At 37.8% G+C, this 25,931-nt stretch overlaps 3 protein-coding genes and 1 pseudogene across 5 annotated transcripts in view; 2 read left to right on the forward strand and 2 right to left on the reverse strand.

Annotated features, from left to right (window-relative positions):
* The first annotated feature begins 3,317 nt into the window (after positions 1-3,317).
* Positions 3,318-8,421, forward strand: LOC306855963 (annotated as a pseudogene). The gene is made up of 3 exons: positions 3,318-3,955; positions 4,059-4,111; positions 7,920-8,421. The product of its transcript is annotated as an uncharacterized misc_RNA (transcript).
* Positions 8,422-11,539: 3,118 nt separating this feature from the next.
* Positions 11,540-13,296, reverse strand: LOC306855949 (uncharacterized protein). The gene is made up of 2 exons (XM_079394922.1): positions 13,171-13,296; positions 11,540-12,749 (listed from the first exon to the last, which is right to left on the reverse strand). The coding sequence occupies exon 2, from the start codon at positions 12,680-12,682 to the stop codon at positions 12,044-12,046; it is 639 nt and encodes a 212-aa protein (XP_079251048.1). The 5' UTR covers positions 12,683-12,749; positions 13,171-13,296; the 3' UTR covers positions 11,540-12,043.
* A 1,745-nt stretch (positions 13,297-15,041) lies between these two features.
* On the reverse strand, positions 15,042-20,629 carry LOC306855964 (uncharacterized protein; the record flags this gene model as incomplete). Its single annotated transcript, XM_079394933.1, has 4 exons — positions 15,042-15,145; positions 15,228-15,560; positions 16,678-16,732; positions 20,471-20,629. The coding sequence occupies 4 exons, from the start codon at positions 20,627-20,629 to the stop codon at positions 15,042-15,044; spliced, it is 651 nt and encodes a 216-aa protein (XP_079251059.1).
* Positions 20,630-24,190: 3,561 nt separating this feature from the next.
* LOC306855561 (nectin 1a) overlaps positions 24,191-25,931 on the forward strand; it is a 36,607-nt gene continuing 34,866 nt past the window's right edge. The window contains exon 1 of one of the 2 annotated variants that reach the window (XM_079394324.1): positions 24,191-24,998. In XM_079394324.1, coding sequence (XP_079250450.1) covers positions 24,947-24,998 — 52 coding nt within the window. In that variant the 5' untranslated portion in view covers positions 24,191-24,946. The remainder of the gene's footprint in view (positions 24,999-25,931) is intronic. The other variant, XM_079394325.1, reaches the window with a different exon arrangement.

Below are 25,931 nucleotides of genomic sequence, written 5' to 3' on the forward strand. Positions count from 1 at the left end.
GGCACTGTTTCCCTTAACTTAGAGGGTCACCTTGAGCATGCCACTCCCTTCTGAGCATCTGAGTTAGTATCTCAATGGGGAGCAGACACCCTGTCGAGGCAGGGGCTGTTATACGGGGAATGAATGCTTCACACCGAGGTGGTGAAGCAGATCTAGAGAGTGTTTGGCCAGGCTCAGGTGGACCTCTTCGCTACTCAGGCAGCGCAATGTCCCCTCTGGTACTCTCTACGTCATCCAGCTCAGAGGGGCTGGATGCCGTGGTACAGACGTGGCCGAGGCTTCGTCTTTATGCCTTTCCCCCAATTGCTCTGCTCCCCGGAGTTCTGGAGAGAGTGCGCCGGGACGGACACCGGCTGCTATTTGTAGCCCCGTTCTGTCCGGGCCGAGTATGGTTCTCGGACCTGATTTTCCTCCTCGACGGCTCCCCATGGGAGATTCCAGTCAGGAGGGATCTCCTCTCACAGGCAGCAGGCACCCTTGTGCACCCCTGCCTGGAGTTATAGAAGCTGTGGGTGTGGCCCCTGAGGGGGCACAGCTGATAACTTTTGGTCTCTCAACCGAGGTTGTTGAGACCATTCTCCAGTCCAGAGCTCCCTCTACGAGGAAACTGTATGCCCTGAAGTGGAGACTCTTCACTTCATGGTGCGGAGATCGCCAGCTCGACCCAGTTAACTGCCCAGTGGGTACAGTGCTGGAGTTCCTGCAGGCTCGACTCTCCGCAGGGTTAGCCCACTCCACCTTGAAGGTCTATGTGGCGGCAATTCTGCTTACCACACCCCTCTTGGTGGATTGACAGTGGGAGCACAACCCCTAGTTACATGTTTCCTCCGTGGTGCACTGAGGCTTAGTCCTCCTCCCTTCGGGAGCCTGACCAGCTGAAGCTAAACCGTATGTGTCCAGTGCGAGCACTGGATGGCTACGTCCACAGAGCTGCCATGTGGAGAAGGACGGACCAGTTGCTAGTGTGCTACGGTCCTCCTAAGAGGGGTCTGCCTGCTTCCAAGCAGACCCTCAGTCGGTGGATTGTGGATGCCATTCACATGGCTTATGAGTCTTCTGACCTCCCCTCGCCGATGGGAGTCAGGGCTCATTCCACTAGGAGTGTGGCGGCCTCCAAGGCCTTTCTCGCAGTTGTCCCTATTCAGGACATCTGCAACGCTGCGGGTTGGTCCACGCCTCTGACCTTTGTCAGATCCTTGGCCTGGACTTGCGAGCCACTCCAGGTTCTTCCGTTCTCTTGCCCTAGCTGTGCACCTCTTTTGGACACACAGGGCAGGGGTGCGGAAGTCTGGAGCCGTTGGTATCTCGTTCCCCAAAGCGTCGTTTGACGCAGCTCGAGTTCCTGAAGAGGAACGTCTGGGTTACTTGTGTAACCTCAGTTCCTCGAGGGAACGAGACGCTGCGTCACGGGGCCACACTTCCGGCATCCCTGCCAGCGCTTGCTTCATTCTAGAAGCTGATGCCAGTTTCACCGCACGTGCTTTTGTACCAGCTGGTCATTACATCACCTCGCCCGTGACGTCCCTTCCCATTTCTGGACAGATTTGATTGGTATTCAGAGCCGGTTACGCTGTAGCCGTTCCCCAAAGCGTCGTTTGACGCAGCGTCTCGTTCCCTCGAGGAACTGAGGTTACACAAGTAACCCAGACGTTTTTGTATCTGATTGTGCTAACTCATATTAAGTGGAAAGCAAGAAAAAACACACACTCTGAACACATGTATCTGGTTAAATGTTTTTTTTTTCTGTTTTATGGTAAATTTGACCCGGTACTCAAGAATCAGATATTTAGCATGCTGTTAAAAATTACCTTTGAGCGTTAATGTCTTTAAAATACTCTTTCTTAATAGTAAACACCAGATGCAGTGTGAATATACTGTACACATACATGTACATTGTGATACACGTTTCAGTCCTGAAGATAACTTTACATCCATTCCAAATATATGTTAATAAACTGAACTTGCTTTATGCACATCTCTCATGCTTGTCAGTTATTTGAAAATTTCAGATACTCAAAAGGACTCTTTGATTATAAAAATCAAGATTCAAAATCTGTATAATGTGAGATGGGACTCAAAATATTTTACTTTCTCCATTTGAATGGGCATGGACTGAAAACATTAACAAGCAAAGCTTATAGTTCATTCCTTGCTACATGTTAGGTAAATCAAACTTCCTGTGATCACTTTACACTGTGTGCTTGAATCTAAAAAACCCTATAAAATATATTGTATTTACTGGACTGGAGCGAGTTTTTATTGATATTGGTCACAGTTTTTTTCTTGTTTTACTTAAAATAAAAGTAAATAAATTGTAAATAAATAAACGTATCTGTTTAAATCATATCAGGTAAGTTGTATTTATTGCTCATTAACCTGACATGTTCAAACCTGTTCTGTCCCAGCTGTGTAAATAGTTCCTGATTACGTAAGGGATTTCCAGAGGAACAGTCCTGTAAATAAGAAATTAAACTTAAATTATATTTAAAACTTGGTTTTAAAGCAAAATTGGGTAAATTATAGTTCTTATTTTTACTATTATTATATAATGCAAGCTAAAGTATAACAATAAATATGATATTTATTAATTATATTTATTGTATTCATAACAAAAAGGTAACATGTTTAACAAAATCTTATGATCAGTTTTATAATTTCATATTCTTTTCATTTTTTAGACATAAAATCAAATAATTCAGTAAACTTCACAGCACCATGCTTTACAAATTTCATACATAAAGCGTTCTTGCAATCCATAGTAGTTTATGAAGATGAAAAGAAACCGAAACTCAGTGGAGCATCTGATGTCATGGACACACCCTGAAAGATGTGCCATTTATATTCCTACTTCCAGAAGCATTCAGTGTCAGTGTTAGAGGCAACATCAGAGGTAAGGCACCACTTTGTCTTGGTGGAAATGTATCGGGTGCTTTATTGGTCATTCGTTAAAATTTCACTTCCCCCTCATAGGCTTCAGCATACTGGTTAAAGATCTGTCCAAGATTACTGCTCTCTGCTCAGGCCGAATTTGTCATCATAGAGGTAAATAACATAAACCCTGATTGATATTTAGACAAATCTCATTAGTTCTCATATTCCATCAAATGTACAGACCAGGGCTGCATTTCCCAAAAACATGCCAAAGTAAATCATAGACCCATTGCCACCAAAGGTCTCTACAATCAATTTAGCTTATGATGCTTTTGAGAAATGCAGCCCTTCTTACTGACCCCTCTAACTTTTTCTGCTCTTCTCTTACCAAACCTAAATATGAAAACTGTTTTTAGGTTGGTTATTTTTTGTCTTTAGGTTTAAACATGTGGGCAGAGAGTGACTTGTATCCATGTGTGCCGTGTCTCCAAAGCACTACAGAGCCTGCGAATGGGAATGTATACCGAATGTATCACTGCACCACTGAAAGAGCAGCAGCACAGATCAAAATTCACGGCTTTCAGCCATCTGAAGATGGCATGCTTGGACGTGGCATCTACCTCAGCCGAGATCTTAACAAGACCAGCAGATACCCACTTGATAATCCACGTGAGAGAGCTGTTATCAGAGTGAAGGTCAATGTTGGGAGAGTGAAGAAGATTAACCATCAACATCATCCAATGCAGAAAACCTGGCATGAGCACGGGTACGACACTGCCTGGTGTCCTCCAAACTGTGGCATGGTGTCAAGTGGTCTTGAAGAAGACTGTGTTTGGGATCCAAATCGAATTACTATCATTGATGTAATTCCACCAAGCCTTCAAAGTAGTGAAAAACCAGTTGAAGGTAAAGTCTACACAATGTTTTATGGCACAAGGAAGATGCAGAAAAATTCAAAGCTTGTGGTTTTTGTCAGTCTGATGGCATGCTTGGGCGTGGAGTCTACCTCAGCCGAGATTTAGAAAAGGCCTCTAAGTACCCTATCCATGTCCCTAAACAGCAGAGAAGTGTTCTGAGATTAAAGGTTAATGTTGGAAAAGTGATCCAAATTTATTATCAAGGCCAACCAATGCAAAAAAACTGGCATGATTATGGGTTTGACACTGCCTGGATTTTTATGGTTGCAGGTGGTCTTGAGCAAGACTGTGTTTGGAATCCGAAAGCAATCACAGTCATTGATGTAATTCGTCCAATTTAAGGAGTATGTTTTTTTTTATTATGAGCAATAAAAATCCTAAAATGTGTTATGTTAAAATACAATGCTTTATTGAGAATTTGATCATTATACTGCACTCTGCTGACTATGTCTTGCAACTTAAAATTAAATTAGAAATTAAATAATAAAAAATGGGCTACTGTAAACACATTTTTAGTTGACTTGTAATTATGTGTCATACCTTTTTTACTGACACTATTTTTTAATTCATTGCCAAAAAAAAAAAAAACATGTCCAAGCCGAGTAATGCTTTCCTTTTTGTTTGTTTTAATAGTCTTTTAGGCACTTGCAATGTCACTAGACTGTAAAAGTAAACATTAAAAATCAGATTTCCCAGTTCTTTTAATATTGTTTGTTGTGAGTTTAGTTATTGTTATCTTTTTTTGTATTTTTGTTTGTATTTAATTACATCAATTGTCATCCCTCCTGTGTGCATGAAGATGATTTCAAATTTGAATGAATTAGGACAGTTAATACTTTTCAATTGGATTTTTTTTCTAAATGTGAATGAAACGTAATATATTATACATTTTAATATTATAATAATCTGCTTGTTTTAAATCCAGTTTGATGAAAATCATTAAACCTGTAACATTGACACAAATCACACCATGTTTGACTTACCAATATATTGGGCTTGGATAATCACAGTATGGGTCTTTTTGCTTTTGAAGAATACAAAGAAACATAACACTTTTACCAAAGGGTTAAGTGGCATTACCAAATCTTATAGAATTTACACCAGAAAGCCCATATATAAATGTAATAATTCATATTAGAATTTATCAAGATAAATAGAAAGTGAAAGCTTATTCTTTCACTCAAGTACTTTTTCAATTGTGGACACATCCTGAACAAACTTGCGGTTCATAAATCTGCATTCAGTGTTAGAAGCAACATCAGCGGTATGTCACTTTATTTTTGTCCAAATATATATGGTGCTTGATTATAAATCCTCTGTTCAATCAAATATATATTTATATTCATCATATATAATATATATTTATATATAGGCTACATTATAATACATATTCACCAGCACTGCTTAAAATAGAAATCGTTATGTTATGTTTCTTCCTGTTGTTTCAAAGATTAAAGGCACAATCACTTTCCCAAATAGTCTGCAGTAATGTGGTAAACACTAAAATGTGGGGTTTTCCCTGAAATGAGGGAAACTAACACAATTCAGCCGTTCTGAAACCGAAAACTCTGAGTTTTTGTGTAATATTGATGATTAAGTTAGAGGTTTGTTTATTTTTAGACAGAATTTTGTGGGGGAACAAATGAAAAGGGAACACACACACACACACAGTCTGTTAGGACAGTAAAAGAAGCTGATAACAATTATTGTCTGTTCAATGGTTTTTATTTATAAAAAGATAGATGTGTTGTCCAGGAACTTGTGCAGTGCCATTTTTACGTCATCCCACTTGTGTTGGGGCACATGACTTTTCCCATGGGCCCCCCCTGAGTGGTTCTTGGTCCCCCCCCTTGTGCCACCCCATTAAAATAATCCTAGAATTGCCCCTGCCCGGAAGAAGACAAAGTCTATATAATGTATCATGGCACATCCATGGAGGCTGCACTAAAACATTTTCACAGAAGATTTTTAGCAGTATGTTGACGGGTTGCTTGGACGTGGTGTCTACCTCAGCCTGGATCTACAAAAGGCTTCCAGAGACCCTTTATATCTACCTGAATATCAAAGAGTGATTGTGAGAGTGAAGGACAATGTTGGGAAAGTGAAGAAGATTGACCGTCAATGTCATCCACCGACCACAGTTTTTTTCTAAAATGTAAAGAAAAAGTAAAAAGAAAGTAAAAACAGCATGGAAAATGCAAATACTGACTGGCTTAACATTATATATGACTATGTGTGCCTGGGCTTGTACTGGAAAACATGACAAACATGCTGAATTAGAAACCTTTTCTTGCAGTGTACAATGTTTCTGAGATACCTGGTTCTTTTAAACGCTACAATAAAATCACTTTTTTTAAACAATTTTATTTTTTATTTTTTTATACGAAAAATTGTTTTAGGTTACCCTTTATGTACCAGCATTTGTCCCCTCTTAACATTTAGTGTATGTGTAGCCAACAGCTGTTAATTTTTAACTGTTAAAACTTCTAGTTTTCTAAGAGTATATTTGAATGTTTTGATGCCTTAAAGGTCTGGTGATTTCCATTTTAATCAAAAGCAGGCTTGACTAATTATCCTCAGGATAAATGTCATATAAACATCCTTTCATTTCTATTCACTCTGCATTAGTCCCTGTTGCAGCATATTCCTTTGAAAGCTCAAATCTCGAAATATTTCAAATATTTTCATGGCCCTTTGAAAAAAAAAAAACAATATTACATTTGAACAAATAAAAAACAATATTGCATAATACAGTATATAATATTATGTTGACTACAGTATATTATTATATTATTATACCGATAGCCTATCAAAATGATGCTAACAATATACAACAAAAAATCAGTGCCTAAACAGATTTCAGTGTAGACCACTGTATTTCATATTTATTCTAAATGCATTCAGGTGATTTTGAAATCTGATTTATACATCTAAATTTTATGGTAATCTGTGTCACATTGCTGTCTTTTCTGACCCCATGCACTTCATTTGCAAAGCTGCTTTTTACTAGTGTTGATCATGATCACTGAAGTTTAAGTGAGCAGTGATATAAAAAAAAACATTTTTAAATTTGAAAATATAATTGGAAAGAATCTTTACATGCCTTTGGGTCTTTTTTTTTCATTTAGGATTTTATTTTTAATGTTTCATTATATATTTCAGAAACCTCTAAGTGAGTTGAAGGCCATAGAGCTTGCTGATAAGACCTTAAAAAATGACTCCACCCCTATACCGTAACTATTTGTCTTTTTGTTTATGCGTTATTTATATTCTATTTACATGCAAATATTCCTATTCTGGGTGCAAAAATGCAAAGCAGTGAGATGAGATTTGAATGAAGTTCTACAAAGTTCATATTCATTTTTATATTTCATTATAAAATAAACATTTATTTTATAAGCACTTAATCTTTTCCCTTATCTTTTAATCTTTTGTATATATACATATACTGTATACACACACACACACACTCACACATATATATATATATATATATATATATATACATACATACAGTACATATATATAATTGATGATATACAACTTATTGTTTATTTATTCTCATTTTTTATGTTTTGGTGCTGGGTATTATTTTAAAATTGAAATGAAAAGAAAAGTAGATCATATAAGTATAAATATAAATGTTGATCGTATTTGTTTGAGCACATTAGTTGTATTATTTGTTAACCTGAGCTATTCAAAGCTGTCATAGTTGTGTAAATCGTTTTTATTAGGTGGGGCATTTTCAGGGAAATCGTCCTTACAGGAAAAACGAAACTTAAAGCACACTTGAACTTTGCTTATAATCAAATGGAAAAATGAAATGGAACACCTGTCGTTATGGACACACCCTGAAAGATATGCCATTTATATACCTGCTTTCAGGAAGAAGCAATCAGCTTCAAAAGCTACATCAGAGGTAAGGCACCACTTTGTTTTTGTGGAAATGGATCTACAGTGCTTTTGTTGGTCATTGTGTTTATAAAGCCTAAATAAAAATAACAATGACAAGAGAAATAAATGTTTTATTGTAAATATAAATTACATTTTAATGCCATTATATGTGTTTGTCATCATATCTTTCTTTATAAGTCTGTTTGCTAGTTTTCTGGTGTTTCTGTTCATTTTTAGAGATTCAGTTTGCCCTGATTCAAACATGTGGGTTGAAGACGACTTGGGCCCAAGTGCTCCACCATGCCTTGAGAGTTACATAGAACCAGCAGATGGTAAAGTCTACAGAATGTATCATGGCACATCAAGGGAGGCTGCTGAAAAAATAAAAGTCTCTGGCTTCAAACCATCTTCTAAAGGGATGCTTGGGCCTGGTGTTTACCTCAGCCGAGATCTAGATAAGGCCTCCAAATACCCTCTGGATCTAGATGAGCATCAGAGAGTGGTTCTGAGAGTGAAAGTCAATGTTGGGAAAGTGATAAAGATTGATTATCAGAGTCATCCAAGGCAGTATACCTGGCATGATTATGGGTACGACACTGCCTGGTGCCCTCCACAATGTGGTATGGTGCGAAGTGGTCTTGAGGAAGACTGTGTTTGGGATCCGAACCGAATCACAGTCATTGGGGAAATACGCCCAAAAACACAAGGAGCTAAAGGTGCATGGCATGAGCGTTACTGAAGTGTGCTTTCCCATGAAGTGTGAAATTAATAGCTCTGAAATATTTTTTAAAAATTCTACCAGCTGTTGAATATAAACCACTCATGTGCTTTGAAATGATTATCATACAATGATATAAATGATTAATAAATTAAACATACTTCATTGGCATATCTTTGAGTTGTATATTTTATATGTTATATGTTTATATGTTTTATTTTCATTAATATTTAATAAATGAATATAAATGTGTATCATAAACCAGCAAACTAAACAAAGGGCAGTGTTGGGGAAAGATGCTTTTAAAAGTAATGCATTACAATATTGCGTTACTCCCTAAAAAACAACTAATTATGCTACTTAATTACTTTATATGGAAAGTAATGTTACATTCGCGTTACTTTTTAAATATGAGTAGCTTGTTTGTTTTTACTATAAGAAGTTATATTTAAAGCAAATGTAAAAGCCCTTTCACACCAAAAAGTGTAATGAATAAACTTCAGGCTGAAGGAAAAGTAAATTCACGTCTGTACAGTAGAACGCAGGAGAAGAGGGTTCAACACTCTTCAGCAATAAAAAAACAATGAAGCACTATTGTTAGTTTATCTAAAGCCATTTTTGCTTGTTAGTATGGTTGAACTGGATCATCAAAGGTCAGCAGCAAAGACATTGGTTAATAAAATGGGATTAGACACATTTGTGTTGTTTAACATATTTAATTATTGCAGGTTTGCGTCATATTCTGAGTTTGCATTTCACTGTTTTAATTAATTTTGAAGAATACTAAATCAGGTTTTTGAGAGTGGGATGAATTAATGCACATTCACATTTAGTCTAGAACTACAGTAACATCATGTTCACACTGTGCACACAACGCCTCTGTACTTCCGATTTCTCCCAACATGGATTGTCAGTCAATAAATAGGAAAAAGTAACTCAGTAAATCATTGTAAATTAAAAATTAATGCGTTACTTTATTAGTTACTTGAAAAACATTATCTGATTATACTTGTAATGCGTTACCCCCAACACTGACAAAGAGAATATTATATATATATATATATATATATATATATATATATTAGGAGAACATGGTATTAACTTTTAATATCTGATTTAGCCAGCCAGTCAGCAAGCAGACTTTTTTCTATTAAAGAAATACATAAAATAATACTTTCCTTTGCTTCTTAGCCAGTAAATGATAACACTGACATACATTGCACAAGGATCATCTCCTTCCCGTACTTCCAAAACTGAAGGCTTTGACCTTTTCATTCCCAAAAGAAATTCAAGCCAACATAAGCTATATGTAAAACAGTTTCCACTGTGACATAATAACATGAGTAACATGAATAACTTGATCTGCACTATGCATTTTTAATTTTGTTGATGAATGCCTACTACAGTATATATATGCCAGGAACACCACAGTAAATGGGGATGCTGGGCTGGTGCATGCTTTATACAAGGCAATACAACTAATAGATCACACATAAATGAGTGTTTCATCATGAAGAATTTGTAAACAATAAACTTCATATTGGTATTCAAAACATATTGTTGTCTGTCATTGAGATCCATGATTTTAAATGTGGAAGTATTATTAAAACTAAAGACCCATTTTTCTGAGACCCCATTTATAATTATATTCATTCCTTCCATTGAGACACCATATATTGTGTAAGGATTACAGAACCTCAGACACTTTGAACTCCTGAGATGGACAACACACACACACAGTGCATTAACATACAGACATCTGTCTCCACATCCCACTGAGAGAGAATACAAGAAAATGCCTCTCTCACATATGCATCAGTTCCTTTTCATCCCCCTCCTTCCCCCATCCTTCCCTTCACTCAGAATGGTCAATAGAAGAATGTAATATTCTACATTAATGCAAGTGTTATTTACAGTCATGTTTGGTATCATTTGAATTGTCTCAGGGCGACTGTTACAATGGTCTCATTCTTATAAGAAGTAAACTAAAAGGTAATACAAATCCTAAGAGTTCAGAGATATTTTGCATACTATAGAGGGTGGGTCAATTCCCAGTGGTTTTCATGCAAATTACCTTCTGTCCCAAAAGGTGCCAACTTGGCTTGATCAAAGCAAATTCAAATTGTTAGTTCCTGTCTCGAGTTTGGGGGATGTTTATTCTGGTCTGAAGTACTTAAAGAAATGTGGCAAAAGGGTCGGGGCGATTCTGTAACCAGAAGCCCGTAGTGATGGTCTCAATGCTCACACTATGTATTTCTATAAAGTCAGGTATACATTCTTTACTCATAGATTTATCTTTGAGAATTCGATGTTTTGTATTGATATGATTTGATCTCTTTGAATTGCTGTGGAATTGACACAATACATACAATATTTACCTGACTGATAATAAATTGTTACATTTGACCTTATTCTGTTTTACTCTGTAATTATTGACTCTAGTAGATTACGTTGCATCCTTGTTAAAGACATGAGCAACCGAATGAACGAGTAAATATAAAGTCAAGAGTTAACTAGAATAATCAAATATCAGAATAATAAATTAGAAATGGACAAGCAATCAATTTGTATTTCAAGTTAAATACGAGGTCAAACTAAAATGGAGTCAGATTAAATGATAAAATGGAGTCAGATTAAAGTTTAATTTAAATTGAAGAACTGTGCACACTGGAAAGACCGAACACGCAGGAAACCTTCATCCACCATCGGAGACCTTCTTTGGGCCGGATGGGTGGAGCCTTACAATTGCATGTATATATATCTTGCTGGGTAGGAAACTTCACAGAATGGCAAGCAGGAAGAGAAATATAGAAAAACATTTTGATGGGTATTTCAATGTGCATGTGTTTTTTTGTTTGTTTGTTTTGTTTTACTTTGTACTGATTTTAATATTTCAGTCCAGATATGCTTACTTTTCCCGCAGGTTTTTCATGGAAAAATAGCTCTACACACTCATTTTTCAGACTCTCAGAAAGCATTGAGTTTGTTTACAGCAAATATTGCATTAGAGCAGGAATCAATGTGCCAGATTTTTAGATTTTAAATAAAAATAAAATAAAATAAAAAATTCTATTAATGTGAATTTTTTACTAATTATAAAAGGTAAAATGTAAAAATATCTGTTAAATGTCTTAAAAGTAAAAAGGCTACATTTTCATGTTTAATTGCTAAATTTCACATGTGGCTTCACATAACAATTGTTGCAATGAAAGAATTCAACAGTAAATCAAGATGGTTACAATAGAGCAGAATTACAACAGCAGAACTAAAGACAAAAAATACATATTTTAATAAATTAATTGTTATATGTTAGTAGTTAATGGCTCAAAATATTACTACAAAATATTACAGAAAACAATTGCATCAGAGTGATAAATTCCAACTTCAAACAAGTATGATGTTTGGCACACTCTGTTTCAAGTATTGTGGAGTTATATAAAATTTGAATTAAACAAATTTAACAGTATTAATCTCAACAAATTAAACTTTACATGCACTGTAATGTCATTAATTTTAGTAATATGATTAGCAGAATTTCATTACATTTGTTAATTACAGTGCTTTTATCTCAACATCACTTCACTGATTATATTTAATTAAAGTTTTTGTATCAAGTAACTAGTTCTCAAGTACTCGTGAATAGTTACTTCCCTTTCTTTCGGCAAACATGATTTTTCATGAAGGGGCATATGGATGCCTTACAGGACCAGCATTTCTCCATTGTGTGTTTATGCTCTGTTTGTATTCCACACCCTTTACACGGCTTCAGATCTTTCCCGTTCATGTCCTGCGATTGGCTTTTCTGCTTTATGAGACTCTCCAGAGAACTCTTAGTACTGGAGTCTGTGCAATGGGCTATTCCATTCACAGTAATTCTCTTTGGGTCCCAAACACAATCTTCCTCAAGTCCCACACCAGAGGCTGAGGCAGGTAACCAAGCTGTATCATATCCCTGCTGATGCCACGAAGTCTTCAAGTTCAGGCTTTGCCCTTCAATCCTCTTGACTTTACCCACTCTCACTCGCAGCTTTAACACAACTCTATCATTAGCAGCACATGCTGGGTAACCCATTGCTTTGTTAATGTTCCTACTACAGTAGACACCAGGACCCAGAGTTCCCCCAGAGGAGGGCTGAAACCCTGATGATATGATAGCTGGGGCATTGGTTTTGAGTGTCCCATGGTACATGATATATCCATGGCTCTTTTTGGGCTCTTGGCCTGGTTTAAGGTGCTTTGATTTATCACAGTATGCCTCCCATCCATTGAATTCCACTGGCATTTTGGCACTTACACAACAATATGAGATTGCAGTGATCTTTGGACACGCCTCTATAAGACTGCAGTTCCTACAAAAAAATATTTTAGAAACAATTATGAATTTGAAGTTGAAGTAAAACAAAACAGTACAATGGTCAAATAACCCTAAAAATGTTCAAATAGCAAAGATAGACCTTTGGCTAGAATACATATTTTAAAAATTATTAGCCTATGCTGTGAAACCACATACATATTTTAATTACTTTTTTAAAATGAAAATTAAAAATATATATAGCCTATTGCTTTCGCTTGATTGACAGTGATAAGCCCGTATGTGTTTTTGGCAGCAACAAAACCTCAAGGTTCACAAGACCTAGCTCGGAGTACGACAAATGAAGTATCTACTACATCGGTTTAACAAAGACCTCTTACATCAACTTTCACGCATGACTGTGTTAGCGGCTGTAAATTAATATACATAATATGACGATGAAAAAGCAATTTATTAACCTTGAAAAGGAGACTTCCACGTTCCACGTTCCACAGAGTTATGAGCTGTGATCTGATGCGCAAACACAAGCTTTCACTTTCATTTTACTTTTCTTATGTAAATAGACTGTACACATGTCTACCAACCAGATCATACCTTTATATTATATTAAGTTAATTTTATAGCACTTTAAAGGTGCTATAAGCGATCTGTAGCCGATGTTTTGCGTAAACGACCATCGTTCCGGAAAGATACTTTAATAACTATTGCGATATCAGACCGAACTCTGCGTCAGCCCTAGTCTCTCCGAACAGAGTTGCCAGGTCCAGAAATATTCCCATGCCCGAATCAAAACCCCCCCATCAAATCAGTTGGTATCTGCGGGATTTTGAACGTTTTGATTTTGTTTATTCTCTAAAGCTTATTTAGATTATTTTAGCAAGACTTGTTTATGCGGTGTGTGCATATTTAATTATTTAATCTGTATTTATTCCTCTTCAGTTAGCTACTTTTTTAATTTTGGTACTTTTAATTTCTTTTTTTCAGGCCTACTCTATTTTCAATTATATTTTCAGCACTTTACATGATAAATTGTTCAAAATGTAAGCTATAAATATGAATAACACTGTCACATATGCTGCTGGCCATCCTTAAAAATCAAATCAAATTTGGGCTGTTTAGGCCTATAGCCCGTTTTCACTTACACATAGTTCCAAAGCAGCTTTAAAGAAAACCATGACGTTAATGTTTATAATTTATTAAATCTTTATGCCTTATATCATTTAGCAGATCAGAGATTATTATTAATAGTTTACATTCTCTTTACTCTTTATATGCCTTTGTTTTGTTTGCACAGAAGCATCACTTAATATACAACTCAATAAACCTGCCTAAAATTCCCTATAGGTGAAACTCATGTAACTTCTAGGCTTATTGGTCCTTAGGTTGCCATGTTTTCAGTATTAAAAATCTGTTGAGGTTTTAGGTTGGCCATTTATTTAAAAAAAGTATAGCCAGGCATTTGACTTTTAACTTTTGACTGAATGCCTAGACCTTTTTGCAGCTTTTAGACAGGAACACCTGGAAAAAAAAGCCACTTTGTTGACATGCAAAATGACCAACCACAATTCATTGAGTTTAAAAAGTATGATAAAGGTTTTTCTTAAAAATGTGTTAAAGTCTTGAGCTCATTCAGTTATCTCTAATAACCAAGCTGATGGTATTTATCTTGACATTATTAGTAATCAAAAAGTAATCAAATTATTATTTTTTTTTTATTGGTTTATTTTTTTTATCACAAATAAGCTATAGCTATAACACCAGAGACATATTTTATTAAAGATACATTTTCTAAGATGGCAATAGGATTTTCTGATTTTTGATTATTTACTGATCAAATAAAATTATACCTTATTTACCATTAAAGTATTTTTTTCCCTTTCACACAAACATTAAACAATGTGCAACTGTGCAAAATTAAACAAGTGAACTGTGCTGGGAAAACATTAAGCCAATAAATTATGGGATTGTTTATTTATCTACACACTGATGACCAGATGTTTATGGGGCATTTCATTGAAAGCATTGATGGCACTGTTGCAGTACAATTGCTTGACATAACTTCTTCAACTATTTTAATAGCAGTCAAGAATCTTAAATATCCTTTAACTTATTGCACACATGACATGTCTTCAGTTGTGCTTTGGCTAGACATGTAAAAAGGCATAAAGTAAATAAATACCTTCATAGAGGCAGCAACCGGTACTTACTTTACAGTAAAGGCAGAGCATGTAGATTGAAAAGCATTTCTAAAAATACTCAAATATACCGAGAAATCTACAGAAATACTTTATTTATACTCTGGAAATATCATGGCATAGCTGACTGTTTCTTAAAAGGCTTCCCAAAGCTGTAAGATGCACAGAGGAACCAGAAGATTGAGCCAAGGATAACCCAGCAGAAACACACTGATGGCAGAGCAGGGCTCGATGCTGTCTGGAAGGCAAAGACAAGGTCAAGGTTAGGCAGAGAAAGTATTTATTTAGTTTTACATAGTGCCACAAAACAGCTGCTTTACCTAGTTCAACAAACAGAGTCTTCTGGGTCTTGGTTACTTTACAGATGAACGTTGTATTCTCAGTGACGGTGAAGCTCATAATGGTCAGCCTGAATCCGTATGGCTCAAGCTCTGTCACAAATGTGTTGTGCCTGAACTTGGGTTCAGGCATGATTCCAGAGATGTTGGTGTTTATGATGATCTCCTTTTGGCCTTTGGACATGGAGAACTCATAGTCTGTGTGGTAGTTGGGTCTGGGCTCCAGGAGGCAGTCGACTCTGAGGTCATTATCTTCCTCATGGCATACTGCAATTACACTCTCTTCATCCTGACACAACACTGGGATCATCAGAACTGGAGATGAGAAATCATTGAGCCTGTTAGGTTTTTGCCATATCTGCACAATGCTTTGTAAAAGTCAAGAGTGCAGTACAGCACTACATTTATTTAAAGTACTCCCCAAAATTACAGTTGTCAACATTTGCTCAATCTCATGCCTCCTCAACACTGACTTTCTCTCTTTTGAGGATTACAAAGGGTGAATTTTTGAATATTTCCATTTAACAAAAGTGGGTTGGTAATACTAAATGACAGAAACAGGGTACTGAAAATCTTCTTTTCAGCTATTTGTGAGGTTATGTATTACTGATTGTGATATATTGTATGCATAGAAAAGTGTACTTTTATATTTATATATTAAATATTACATTATATAGTATAATTGTTTTTATATATTATATATCCTCATTTGTAAGTCGCTTTGGATAAAAGCGTCTGCTAAATGACTAAATAAATAAATAAATAAATATATACTGTATATATATATATATATATATATATATATATAATCTCTCTCTATCTCTCTCTCTCTCTCTCTCTCTCTCTCTCTCTCTATATATATATATATATATATATATATACATGTATTTTAGTGCTGTCAAATGATTAATTGCAATTAATCGCCTCCAAAATAAAAGTTTTTCTTTACATATTATATGTATGTGTAATGCATGTATTTATTATGTATATATACATACACACACATACAGTATACAGTATATTTTGAAAATATTTACATGTATATACATTTATATATTTATATTATTATATTTTATATATATTTAATATAAAAACAGCATATTATTCTTAAATATATACATGCATATGTTTGTATTTATATATACATAATAAATATACACAGTACACACTCATAGTACACAATTATTATGTAAAAATAAAATACTTTTATTTAGGATGTGATTAATCGTTTGACAGCATATATATATATATATATATATAATTATAAATTCTCCAATTATATATTCTTTAATCAAAACAATTCTGATTATATATATGTAACTGTTGAATAAAGAATTAAAATTAAGTTTTTGGAAATATCATTTTATATTTGAATGATTAGAATGGTATTATGAAAAGCAACATTAGGAAAACATCTTCATAATGTCCTTACCTCCCAGAACAAGAATCCACCCAAACAAAGAGTTAAATATGTTCATTGCAAAACTCTATGTAGAAAAGAAAAGAGGAGAGTCATAAAACACTGTTAAATGTCACAGAACAGAATAAAAACATTTGAACATATATTAATATATACTATCTGACAATCAAAAGTGCTATGTTATATTAAAAATCATAATCATAATCATTTGTTTTCCCAGAGCGTGTGAAGGTCTAAATAACCTTCCTATGAAACGCATTGCTGATTAATGAATAATTCTCTTTGAAATAACTATCTACAGTGTTCAATGAATCTAGCTTGAAATCTAACACAAAACGGTTTGGAAAAAATAGCAAAGCACACTGTTAAACAAACCTGCATTTTAAAATGTTCAGTCTTGTCGACTACGTGGACCATCCATGAAATTGTGCTCTTCAGACAAAATCAACAGTGCTGTAGCTCCACCTAACTGCCTCACATAGCATTTCACCTTACAGCATGAAGCACTGCACTGCAGGGGACTGCAGCAGCCCCTCCCTTCTGTGCTGCACTAATGCAACGCCTCAGACCACAACATATGAGAACATTATCATATGAGCATAATATGTCTATTCACCTTTCACCATTTAAAGAAAATATTCTGATGAGAATCATGAAGGCCTTTGATGAGCCCAATGTCATTCTTTAATGAAAAATAAATAGTGCTATACAGCACAATTTGGCATGTAATTTTCTGACAGGATGTACATGATCTTGTATATCTTAAAAGCTGATCTCTGTGTAATCGTCAATAACAGGCCAAATCTTTTGTTGCCTGAGCAGGCATGACGTTATGTTTTCCATACATTTACCTTTCAGAGGCTTTATGGTCGTGCTGTTTTAATCCTAGTCTGTGATGTTTTTCATTTGGCAGGACACCCTTTCCGGTGGTTCATAAAGTAGAAGTAGAAGAGGATTCGAGAGAGGAGAGAATGAAAACTGTTTATCTCCTCCTTTTGAAAGAACTAGAAAATGCTATTTACCAAATGTTATGCAGTTTCCCACAATTTGAAATGATTCATTTTGCCTTGAGCTAAATCAGCGAATTCCATGTATAACAAGTATGTATTTACAAGTTGTTTCTGTATTTGTGTTTGCTATTACACTACTGTTCAAACATTTGGGGTCCAGTTTTTAAATGTTTTTAAAAGAAGTCTCTTGTGCTCACTAAGCATGCATTTATTTGATGAAAAAAAACTTAAACACATTAAACACTTGTTTTTACAATTTAAATCACTGTTTTCATTTTTAATATATTTTAAAATGCAATTTATTACTGTGATGACAAAGCTGAATTTTCAGCATCATTACTCTGGTCTTCAGTGTCACATGATCCTTCAGAAATCATTTTAATATATTGATGCCTTATTATTATCAATGTTGAAAATGTTGTGCTGCTTAATATTTTTGTGGAAACCATGATATATTTTTTCAAGATTCCTTGATTAGTAGAAAATTCAAAAGAACAGCAAACTTTTGTAACATTATAAATGTCTTCACTGTCACTTTTGACCAATTTAATAGTGTAGTGTATCAATTTTGTTTTAATGAACAGAGTAAAAAATGTTACATCAGTCACTGATCAACGCTTATATAGCATTTATTAATTATATTAGTTATTGTCAATGTTGGCCACTTTATTGTCAATTTTTTAATGATTTCAACATATAAAATTCGATATGTTAACATTAGTTAAAACGTTTTGAACTAACAATAGCATTTTTTTTTATTAACATTAAACAACAAAAACATTTCATTGAGATAAATAAATGTTTGTTCATGGTTAGTTCATGATACCTAACCATAAATAAATGCATACCATAAATTGCTGTTGATTTAGAAGGGAAATAATGGAAAACCTTGAGGTATGGATTACTATTTTACAACTAAAAGTGTCACTTTATGAAAAAAATAAAATAAACAAACATCAGCAAAAAAGAATAAAGAACATTGTTCTTTTCAGTATTTGCACTGGGCCATCATATCCTAAATATGATACAGTATCTCACAGAAGTGAGTACACCCCTCACATTTTTGTAAATATTTTATTATATCTTTTCATGTGACAACACTGAAGAAATGACACTTTGCTACTGTCACGGAACGGCGAAGAAGCGGCGCGAAAAGACGGAGTCAGGGTCCAAGTGCAGGTGAGGTGCTTTAATCAGCAACAAAAAGGCCAACACGGCACAAAAAACAAAACATAAAAGGACTGGGATACAAAAACGGCAATGAGGTGCGTGTATCCCAGCCCAGAGCAAACACTAGAAAGATTACAATGACAAATAACAATTAACGAACCAGGCAGAGTGGTGGGAAAGGGGAGACTATATAGTCTGTGGCAAACGGAGAACAGCTGGGAGTGTTAAGTGTACAGGTGTGTGTGGTTGAGCAGGTGTATGTGCTGTGGCAGGTGTATGTGATTACGTAGATGAGTCCGGGAGGAAGGGAGATGGTGACCTCTGGTGGCGACAGGGAAGAACTGCCGAGCCCGGACTCGTGACATGACCCGTCCCTTAAGGAACGGCTTCCAAATGTCCGGAGGGAGGTGGAACCGGGGGAGGGATGGTGGGCCAGGCCCGTGTAGCGGAGGGGGACCTGGGGCCTGAGGCAGCGCCGGCGGGATGGAGACCCAGGGCAGAACCAGCGGCCAACCACAGCAGTGTGTGTGGAGCTGCCACCCTGGAGCGGGCAATGATGGGCTCCACTGCTTCGGGGGGCATATCAGGGTGGGGAACATCAGCGGACACCGCCGCCATCTCGGAAACTTCGTGAGCGAGCACAGCTGTCTCGGGAGGAACGTGAGCGAGCATAGCTGTCTCGGGAGCTTCATGAGCGAGCACAGCTGTCTCGGGAGGAATGTGAGCGAGCACAGCTGTCTCGGGAGGAAAGTGAGCGAGCACAGCTGTCTCGGGAGCTTCGTGAGCGAGCACAGTGGTCTCGGGAGCTTCGTGAGCGAGCACAGCAGTCTCGGGAGCTTCGTGAGCGAGCACAGCTGTCTCGGGAGGAAAGTGAGTGAGCACCGCTGTCTTGGGAGCCTCGTGAGTGAACACCGCTCTCTCGGGGGCTTCGTGGGGGAGCACAGCTGTCTCCGGAGGAACGTGAGCGAGCACAGCTGTCTCGGGAGCTTCGTGAGCGAACACCGCTCTCTCGGGGGCTTTGTGAGCGAACACCGCTCTCTCTCAGGAGGAACGTGGGCGGGCACCGCTGTCTCGGGAGCCTCGTGAGCGAACATCGCTCTCTCAGGAGGAACGTGGGCGGGCACCGCTGTCTCGGGAGCCTCGTGAGCGAACACCGCTGTCTCTGGGGCTTCGTGAGCGAACACCGCTCTCTCGGGAGCCTCGTGAGCGAGCACAGCTGTCTCGGGAGGAACGTGAGCGAGCACAGCTGTCTCGTGAGGAACGTGAGCGAGCACCACTGTCTCGTGAGGAACGTGAGCGGTCGCAATCGCCTCGGGAGCTTCGGGAGTGAACACCGCTGTCCTGGGAGCTTCGTGAGCGGGCACCGCTGTCTCGGGAGGAATGTGAGCGGTCAACGCCGCTCGCACCGACATCAGCGGGGGTTCCCGTACGCTGCGCATCAGCCCAGGATGCTCCAGAAGCGGGCGCGAGGCACTGGGCGCGGCCGCCGCCGCCCCCCGGATCGCCGCCTCGGGAGAACTGTGAACGGGCTCCGCAGCTAACTCCAACCTGAAGGCTGAGCCGCTCACCTGCAGAGCCAGGTTGATGTAGTCCTCCAGCGACTCCCCGGGGTCCCAATATGGCACCAGGGACTTGAAGGGCTCGGTCAGGCCTCCGTAAAAGAAGACCATGAGGCAGGTCTTCTCCATATGCACCTGCCGAGCCACTCCAATAAAATCCCTGGTATACTCCTCCATGCTCCGGTCTCCCTGGTGGATATTGAGGAGCTTCCCTGCTGGACCCATGTCTGCTGGTTCGTTCTGTCACGGAACGGCGAAGAAGCGCCGCGAAAAGACGGAGTCAGGGTCCAAGTGCAGGTGAGGTGCTTTAATCAGCAACAAAAAGACCAACACGGCACAAAAAACAAAACATAAAAGGACTGGGATACAAAAACGGCAATGAGGTGCGTGTATCCCAGCCCAGAGCAAACACTAGAAAGATTACAATGACAAATAACAATTAACGAACCAGGCAGAGTGGTGGGAAAGGGGAGACTATATAGTCTGTGGCAAACGGAGAACAGCTGGGAGTGTTAAGTGTACAGGTGTGTGTGGTTGAGCAGGTGTATGTGCTGTGGCAGGTGTATGTGATTGCGTAGATGAGTCCGGGAGGAAGGGAGATGGTGACCTCTGGTGGCGACAGGGAAGAACTGCCGAGCCCGGACTCGTGACAGCTACAATGTAAAGTAGTGAGTTTACAGCTTGTATAACAGTGTAAATTTGCTGTCCCCTCAAAATAACTCAACACAGAGCCATTAATGTCTAAACTGCTGGCCACAAAAGTCAGTACACCCCTAAGTGAAAATGTCCAAATTGGGCCCAATTAGCCCGGTGTCATGTGACTCGTTAGTGTTACAAGGTCTCAGGTGTGAATGGGGAGTAGGTATGTTAAATTTGGTGTTATTGCTCTCACTCGCTCATACTGATCAAAAGAAGTTCAACATGGCACCTCGTGGCAAAGAACTCTCTGAGGATCTGAAAAATAATTGTTTTAAAAAGGATTGTTGCTCTACATAAAGATGGCGTAGGCTATAAGAAGATTGCCAAGACCCTGAAACTGATCTGCAGCACAGTGGCCCAGACCATACAGCGGTTTAACAGGAGAGGTTCCACTCAGAACAGGCCTCGCCATGGTCTACCAAAGAAGTTGAGTGCACGTGCTCAGTGTCATATCCAGGGGTTGTGTTTGGGAAATAGACGTATGAGTGCTGCCAGCATTGCTGCAGAGGTTGAAGGGGTGGGGGGGTCAGCCTGTCAGTGCTCAGACCATACGCCGCACACTGCATCAAATTGGTCTGCATGGCTGTCGTCCCAGAAAGGAAGCCTCTTCTAAAGATGATGCACAAGAAAGCCCGCAAACAGTTTGCTGAAGACAAGCAGACTAAGGACATGGATTACTGGAACCATGTCCTGTGGTCTGATGAGACCAAGATAAACTTATTTGGTTCAGATGGTGTCAAGCATGTGTGGCGGCAACCAGGTGAGGAGTACAAAGGCAAGTGTGTCTTGCCTACAGTCAAGCATGGTGGTGGGAGTGTCATGGTCTGGGGCTGCATGAGTGCTGCCGGCACTGGGGAGCTACAGTTCATTGAGAGAACCATGAATGCCAACATGTACTGTGACATACTGAAGCAGAGACTGGGCCGCAGGGCAGTATTCCAACATGATAACGACCCTAAACACACCTTCAAGACGACCACTGCCTTGCTAAAGAAGCTGAGGGTAAAGGTGATGGACTGGCAAAACATGTCTCCTGACCTAAACCCTATTGAGCATCTGTGGGGCATCCTTAAACAGAAGGTGGAGGAGCACAAGGTCTCTAACATCCACCAGCTCTGTAATGTCGTCATGGAGGAGTGGAAGAGGACTCCAGTGGCAACCTGTGAAGCTCTGGTGAACTCCATGCCCAAGAGGGTTAAGGCAGTGCTGGAAAATAATGGTGGCCACACAAAATATTGACACTTTGGGCCCAATTTGGACATTTTCACTTAGGGGTGTACTCACTTTTGTGGCCAGCAGTTTAGACATTAATGGCTGTGTGTTGAGTTATTTTGAGGGGACCTCAAATGTACACTGTTATACAAGCTGTACACTCACTACTTTACATTGTAGCAAAGTGTCATTTCTTCAGTGTTGTCACATGAAAAGATATCTAGCGTCAGCATTAGTTCTGGCAGGTCACGTTAGTCAAGCTTGCATCAGCTGATCCACGTCTATCTATAAGGATGCGACACCTATCCTGGCACTCATATATAAGGTCCTTCAGTTTTATCACCAGCTTTGCGTTGCTCAATTGCTAATTACCCACCTCCATCCCCGACTCCTCCCCTTGTCAGTCAGGATTCAGCCTTCTGATTGTCCTTGAATCAGACTAATTTCTAAAATGTTACATTAAAATATTGAACTAAAATGATATCTGCAGTACATTTATGTTGGTTCTGTTCTGCTTACCCTGGGGGGGTTATTGCTGCTCTCCCTGCTCTCATCCATGTTAGGCTGCATGGATGCACAGGGAGTTCTTGCCCAGAACAGAACCATACTGCCAATCCAAACTGTATGCTAATTGTCAGTCATCTTTGACGATAGTGGTCCTGACAGAAATAATAAAATATTTATAAAAATGTGAGATACTGTATATTTAGGAAATATATCAATCATATTAATCAAAATAAATATCTTTGCTTGTGCTTTTTGACTTCACTATTTAACATTAATACATTACTAATTGAAGTAAATACATCAGATCTGTTGTGCTCTGCAGCTGCCAATCATTTGGTTCTCTTGCATTTTATTTTCAGTAAACACAGTGGGTGTGCCCTAGTGAACTATTTTTTTGTTGCTCTTTGCATTTCAATAGACCACAAATTAGCATGTAAAAAGTCTTTATTGTAATTTTCTAAGATGGATGCAGGTATGTTCAATACCGCTAAGATTTCAATCAATCAGAAGGCTGATGCACCTCAGACAAATGCTGTTTCTAGACAGGTGAATATCACACACAACAGTGTTTATTGTTATTTTATTTTCCATGGGAATGAATGATTATGTATTAAAGAGATTAAAGAGACTGACATCTCCAGTGTTTCCTTAAGTGACAAGATGCTTTTTGAAAAGCTCTGACAGCTCATTGCTGAAGTTGAGAATTAATTCCACTGCTTTATTTTGAAGTGTTCATTTGCCACAGCTGATAACAATGCTGCTGGAGTGTAAAGAGAATGTTTTACATTTGAAAGGATTTCAAAATAAGACATGACAACCTGCCCTTCACATCAAATGAATGGAGTCCCAACAAATTAAGATGAAAAATGCCTATTTAATTTTATTTAATTAACACAATAATAAAAATGACAACAATAAATTGTATGTAGAGTCATGGCAATTTTTTCATGCTTAATTTAAAAAATTTAGTTTAATGAAGCAATTAAGTTTTTATTTATTGGGATGAAATGTTTACAGTATGTGCTAAAACTTTTAAGAACAACTGTTTCCATATCAGCTGTTCTGTTTCATAACAGCATGAATTGGCCTTCCACAGGGTTTGCACAAATGTTTTGATAAAAGTATGTAATGTAATTCTATACAATAGGCTACTAAAGTGGTGTTAGCCTATACGATTGCAGTGTCTTTTGTAATATAAATTATACTACATTTTACATTATATTATTTTTTGAACATTGGACACTGCAATGCAGTTCTGTAATTGCAAGTTCATGTTTTTTGCACCAGAGGGAGGTGTAGGACTACACCTTTGACACGCGCCTGTAACCTACAATAAATTCCCTTTAAATTTATATCACAAAAAGCTTTACAAACCAAAATTTGGGCGTTATCGCACATTCAAGCTGATCGATGATAGACCATACTGTTGAAACGCACGATGAGTTATTAACAAATACGTAGTTTTACTTTTATTGCTCCACCTGGAACTGTGTGATCCATTAATCGTCTTGCCCTTAATCACCGGGCGAATCGGACGAGAGCTGCAAGTTGGGCGCAACTTTGAATCCTGTGCTGGTTAGCGTCATTTTACGTTTTTTAAACATCCTACAGTTTAACAGGGACCAGGGTTTATGGTAGGTAAAGAAATACGACGAGTTTCCGCGGAACAGATGATGCTTATAGAGACTTTTGTCAAAAGCGCATGGATAAGGATCGCTCCAGGTCTATAGGACACCATCTAAGCGAAGAAAACCCGTTCACTCTTTAGTCTTGGCTGCAAATGGACAGAGACCTGAGGTTTATGTTGATACGGTTTTCCATTCTTCTTTAATCTCAGCGCTTTAAGCTGTTCGATCCGCTGCCCACGCGCGCAGTTCAAAGTGCGTCTCGATGCGCGTAATTGTTTTACCTAATCGGAGTATTGAAGGGTTCGGTCCAGCGCCTGGTGCCCATACGAACTGACTGACAAGTTCAAATTAACAACTGCACATCTGAATATCTTCAGTTTTCCTGTCACATCTCAATAAATGGGGAACCTAGATAATTGCTCTCTAAGGGATTGTGCTTTCTGTTAAACTCATACCGCACCACTTGTTTTGAAATCGGTACATCTTAATCAAGATCATGATGTTTTTGAAATTCCTTCTTCCACTGATGTCCATCGTTTTGATACGAGGTAAGAAAACTCTTTCTTCTTAGTGTTCTTTAATGCCTCTCTGTATCAATTTACGTTGTCACTCACTTCTATGTTGTTTTTCAAGACCAATAGCTTACTATTACGCACTATTTAAAACAATTATTGAAACAATAACAGTTAAATAATTCATTAAAATATGCATTTAAATTATTATTATTAACAGCAGTAGTAGTAGTAATAATATTCAATTATCAAGAATCATAAAATTAATAAAAACAGCAACAATAATAATTTAGATAAAACAATTTCTTTATCATTTAACTTAGACATTTATTACAATAATTGTGTGCTAGCTATTTTTAGAGGTCCGCCATGTAATTGGTCATAGAACCTATATTGAAGAATTAATTATGTAGAAAAGTGTTACGTAGTTAAAAAATAAAGCAAATATTGGTCAAACCTGTAGTTGGTCACTCTTTAATATTGAAGAGTGTTGTTTTTCTGAGCAATAGCCTATTATTTTCATCTGTCTTATAACTGATATGCAGAATTTTTCATTGTTTTATTTTTGCTTATTGACACAGCATTATTTCAATTCACCATGTTTCCTGCAGAACATGAATTGATGAAAAGTGTTCATAAGTGATAATATTGTCTGTCTCATAGAGAACAACGTAACAAAGAGTCAAATATGTTGAAAGGTGGCTCTTAAAAGTTCAGAAGTATTTCACACTCTATATCTCTTTATATATTTACAGCTTTCAGCTTTTAGAATTGAAATGTTACCATAATTCATGTAATGCAAGGGTCTGGTTGAGCATGAAGCACCATAATTACTTCCGTTCTGGCACTAAACATGCTCTGTGGTATTGAACTGGATTTACCAATGTATGTAATATCAGCGTAAGTCTGCAGAGTCTGAGGGCCGTCTGAGATTTCCTAGACACTATACACTTAAGAAACATCTGGTGT

Source organism: Barbus barbus (genome assembly GCF_936440315.1).
Source record: "Barbus barbus genome assembly, chromosome: 36".
Taxonomy (NCBI): domain Eukaryota; kingdom Metazoa; phylum Chordata; class Actinopteri; order Cypriniformes; family Cyprinidae; genus Barbus; species Barbus barbus.